Raw genomic sequence first — 3567 nt, 5'->3', positions numbered from 1 at the left:
GCTGAGCAGGTATTTTTTTCTTGAGCAGTACATTTCTTGACCCTTATCACTGAGTAGCAGAAGTAACTAAAAAGCATTTGTTACCAGGTATCAGTCTTGGAGGTGAAAATGCCCTCTAGAAAAGCTTCTGGTGGCATCCACTTGACAGGAAGCATGGCTCTTCCTCCCTTGCGGTAGTAACTTGCTCTGGGAAAGATAAAATGCGTGGAGAATGTCACGCAGTCTGAAAGGGCTCAGATATATACAAGATCTTATCACCACAGCAACAGCAGCTGGAGATTGCATGTGGCAATGAGGGGGGGGCAAGTGAGAAAAGGGAAAAATCACCCACACAAATAGTGCACTGAAGCAGCATTTTATACCCTCTTTGCAACTGGGATGTTGTAGGTGCACAGCTGAAGACATCAAATTTGCCAATGCTTTGCACAGGTGCTGATGCAGCAAGTCTTCTTGACATCATAAACTGAGAATTATGGTTGGGTTTGGTTTTTTTTTAATTTAAGATTATTTATGATCGACCAATAAATTTGCCTGTGCTTGGTTTACTGTCCACATGTGTTTTCCAGGGCCCAGTCTTGAATAAAGACAGTTGAAGTATACTGGTTAGTAGGCACAGCTGTGTTAATTTATACCTGTTAACTCCAGTTAGTTAACTGGTAACAAATTCAGACACATAATGGATGGTTCTGCTGTTTCAGATTCCATGAGATAGTTCAAACCAGTCAAAATGATACAGATTACCCAGTTATTCACAGGACTGAAATGGTCTTTCACTTACCTGTAAATATCCCTGGCCATCCCAAAGTCACCAATCTTGGCTATTCGTCCTGCTCCAGTGCAGGTCAAAAGGCAATTCCTTGCAGCTATATCTCTTTTTTAAAAAAAAAAACAAAACAAACAACAAACAAAACCCAAAAATATTAATTCTAATTCTAAACTCTTAAGTAGCTAAAGGAATAAAGAAAGAATATTAGACCCAGTCCTGCAAGTCTTAGTTGAGTCATCTTTACAAAAACAAGAAGAGCCTTATTAAAAATAAGAAATAATGCCAGCTGCATTATCATTTTTATTAACCACAATTCTTAAGCTGCATTTATGTTACATTTTCTACCCAGTGTTTTCCAGGCATTCCCCACTCGCATCTCCTTTCACTAGGGCACAAAACAGGGTCAGTGTCAGACCAGGGACGGATCCAGCCTCTTTTGCTTCAACACATTATGACAGATTTCTTTCTTGCTCTATTTCTTTTCAAAAGTGGCATCTCGGCAGTGTCTCCATCAGTTACAGATGTGATGCTATTGTGTAGTCTTAGTAAACTGCTTGAAAAGTCAATGTAGGACCAGATTTGGTAAACTGTTGCTTTGTTGCTTGTGGGTATCTCCCGTGGAACCAAGCAAAGCTGCATACAGGAGCAGCTGTTTGCTGGGTGCAAGTTTAGCGTGTGGCAAATGGCAGCGATGACTGCACGGCCAAGACTGAAGGATTTGTGTTCGTTTTAAACACGCATTCTGAAAAGGAACTCATTAAAAATCATAGCACTGTGGGGGTCCTGTTAACTGCCAAGAAAAATGAGCTCCTTGAACAACTCATATGTTTCTTCCCACTGCCAGCCTTGAAAAAATCCCTCCAGATTTGGAAGTCAAGCTCAGCTTTCTATTCCATCATCAGCTGTGACTCCTAGATGACAAGACCAGCTCTTAGTGCCATCTCTACAACCCTGCCACACTACCTTTTTCCCCCTAGGATACCTGTTATCTGTAATGACAACATTCTTTCCTTCCTACCCACTCTAAGTAACACTGACATCACTAACAAACACTAATACAGAATCTGAATGAAATTCCATCTAGACTGATTTCCTGAATTGCTGGCTAAAACAAAACGAGTCCATTCCCAGGCTGCTTACACAGAGATCTAACGGTGCAAAAACTGACCCAGAGAGTTTTTTAAAAAGTAATATGCTGCTGTTCAAAGAGTCAAGCCTAGTTTCTTCCATTTCTCTTCTGAAATGGAGATTGGTCTTGAGCAATAACAGCTGGCCTGTCCATTTGTTGACATAAATGTTATACACTTTATGTGATGACTGCTGGGCTCCATGACATACGATAAGAAAACCAGGGAACATCTACATGACAGGAGAAATGAAAACTGGTTTTATAAAACACTTGTGGAGAAAATTTCTGTTGAGTTTATATTTGACTTGTTGCAGCACAAGCAAAAATTGGCCCTTATCCTAAATTCAGTAGATCAGGGTGGGTGGAGGTTGATGAAGGATATTACTATTACAGCAAGGATTTTTAAAAAATAATGTTGTAGTGAATAACTCTGAAGTCTCCAATTAGAATACTTATTCAGAGACCCAAGAGCCAAAGCTTATTGCATGCTCTTATTGCTCTTTTTTTTAATGACAGAAAACTCTAATCCTTTTTTCAAAGGAACTTATTTATTGTTCCAATATAAAAGAGACTGAAAACTGTCTCAGATGCTCTCATCATAAAGCCATGACATAACCCACATCTCAATCTAATGGCTCTTTGCTCCAGTTGCTGCTTGGCACTTGTTTCCCTCAGTTTCTCCAGGCTCTACCCACTCTTGCCTAGCTCTGCCTCTTTGCTCTGTGCCATGTCACGTGTACGTACACGTGCTTGTGCGTGTGGGTGAATCAGTTGTCTACTTGCATAACTCCAGGCTGCATGTCAGTGTAGTTAGAGCCTGTGTGACCCTCTGGTGTGCAGGCCTCCCCTTTCCTTTACACACGAGGGCTGAACTCAGCATGGAATTCAAACTCAGGAAGGAATTCAGTTGCACGCTATGCCTGGGAACAGTATGAGCTGAAACAACTCTTAATCAGAAGCAAATGAGTCCGATATCCAACTGGAAATTTTAAAAGGCTACCTATAACAACCTTTACCTCTTCTATAATATCTTACTCTTATTTGAAGCCTGTCATATCAACATTTTTCTGCTCCACAAAAGAGGAAAAAGGTGTGAACAGACAAATATGGGCTCCCGAAGACCACCCAGCAGGTCAGTCACTGAGCTGGGAAGGAAGCCGTAGAGCTGTGGTTTTACCTCCTATTATCCTGTTCTACCCTTCTTTAGTCAATGGCTCAAATCTGATGGGCTGTCCTGTGCTGATGGGATAGGCAAAACATTAAGTCAAGAGAGGGAGAGCAGAAAAGAGAACTGATACCTTATTGTCTTACAAGCTAAGGCAGAGTGACACTACCATCTAGTGGACTACAGGGCTAATCTCAAATGTGTCTACATTGCAGGCACCTGAACACTCACACTTGAAAACTCACTGCAAACAGAAGATTCCTTTCTCCCCAGCAATGCAAACAGCAATGCAAAGCCTAACTCCTCCCAAAAACCAGTGAGACCAGCCTGGACACATAGGCACAAGCCCATAGTGGTAGAGGAAATCTCTGTCTCCCTCCTGGAGATCAGTTCCATCTAATCCACTGCAAATAGAAACCGTGTGAGCTTCACGCACCTTGAGATACATCAGAAGAGACTGTTTCTCCTCACCTGTGGATGAAATGATTCTCTTCCAGGTATTTACAG

General features: G+C 41.5%; 1 protein-coding gene across 1 annotated transcript in view; it reads right to left on the bottom strand.

Annotated features, from left to right (window-relative positions):
* LOC104526896 (leukocyte tyrosine kinase receptor) overlaps nucleotides 1-3567 on the bottom strand; it is a gene marked incomplete at its 5' end in the record, with an annotated part of 51308 nt that overhangs the window by 2023 nt on the left and 45718 nt on the right. Inside the window, 3 exons of the mRNA XM_010170476.2 lie at nucleotides 85-186; nucleotides 779-871; nucleotides 3532-3567. The exon at nucleotides 3532-3567 is cut by the window's right edge and continues 56 nt beyond it. Of these exons, the coding sequence (XP_010168778.2) occupies nucleotides 85-186; nucleotides 779-871; nucleotides 3532-3567 (231 nt within the window). The remainder of the gene's footprint in view (nucleotides 1-84; nucleotides 187-778; nucleotides 872-3531) is intronic.

This window comes from Antrostomus carolinensis, unplaced genomic scaffold (assembly GCF_000700745.2).
Source record: "Antrostomus carolinensis isolate BGI_N321 unplaced genomic scaffold, ASM70074v2 scaffold24540, whole genome shotgun sequence".
Classification (NCBI taxonomy): domain Eukaryota; kingdom Metazoa; phylum Chordata; class Aves; order Caprimulgiformes; family Caprimulgidae; genus Antrostomus; species Antrostomus carolinensis.
Note: the sequence above shows the minus strand (reverse complement) of the source record. Positions and strands in the feature narration are given on the sequence as shown.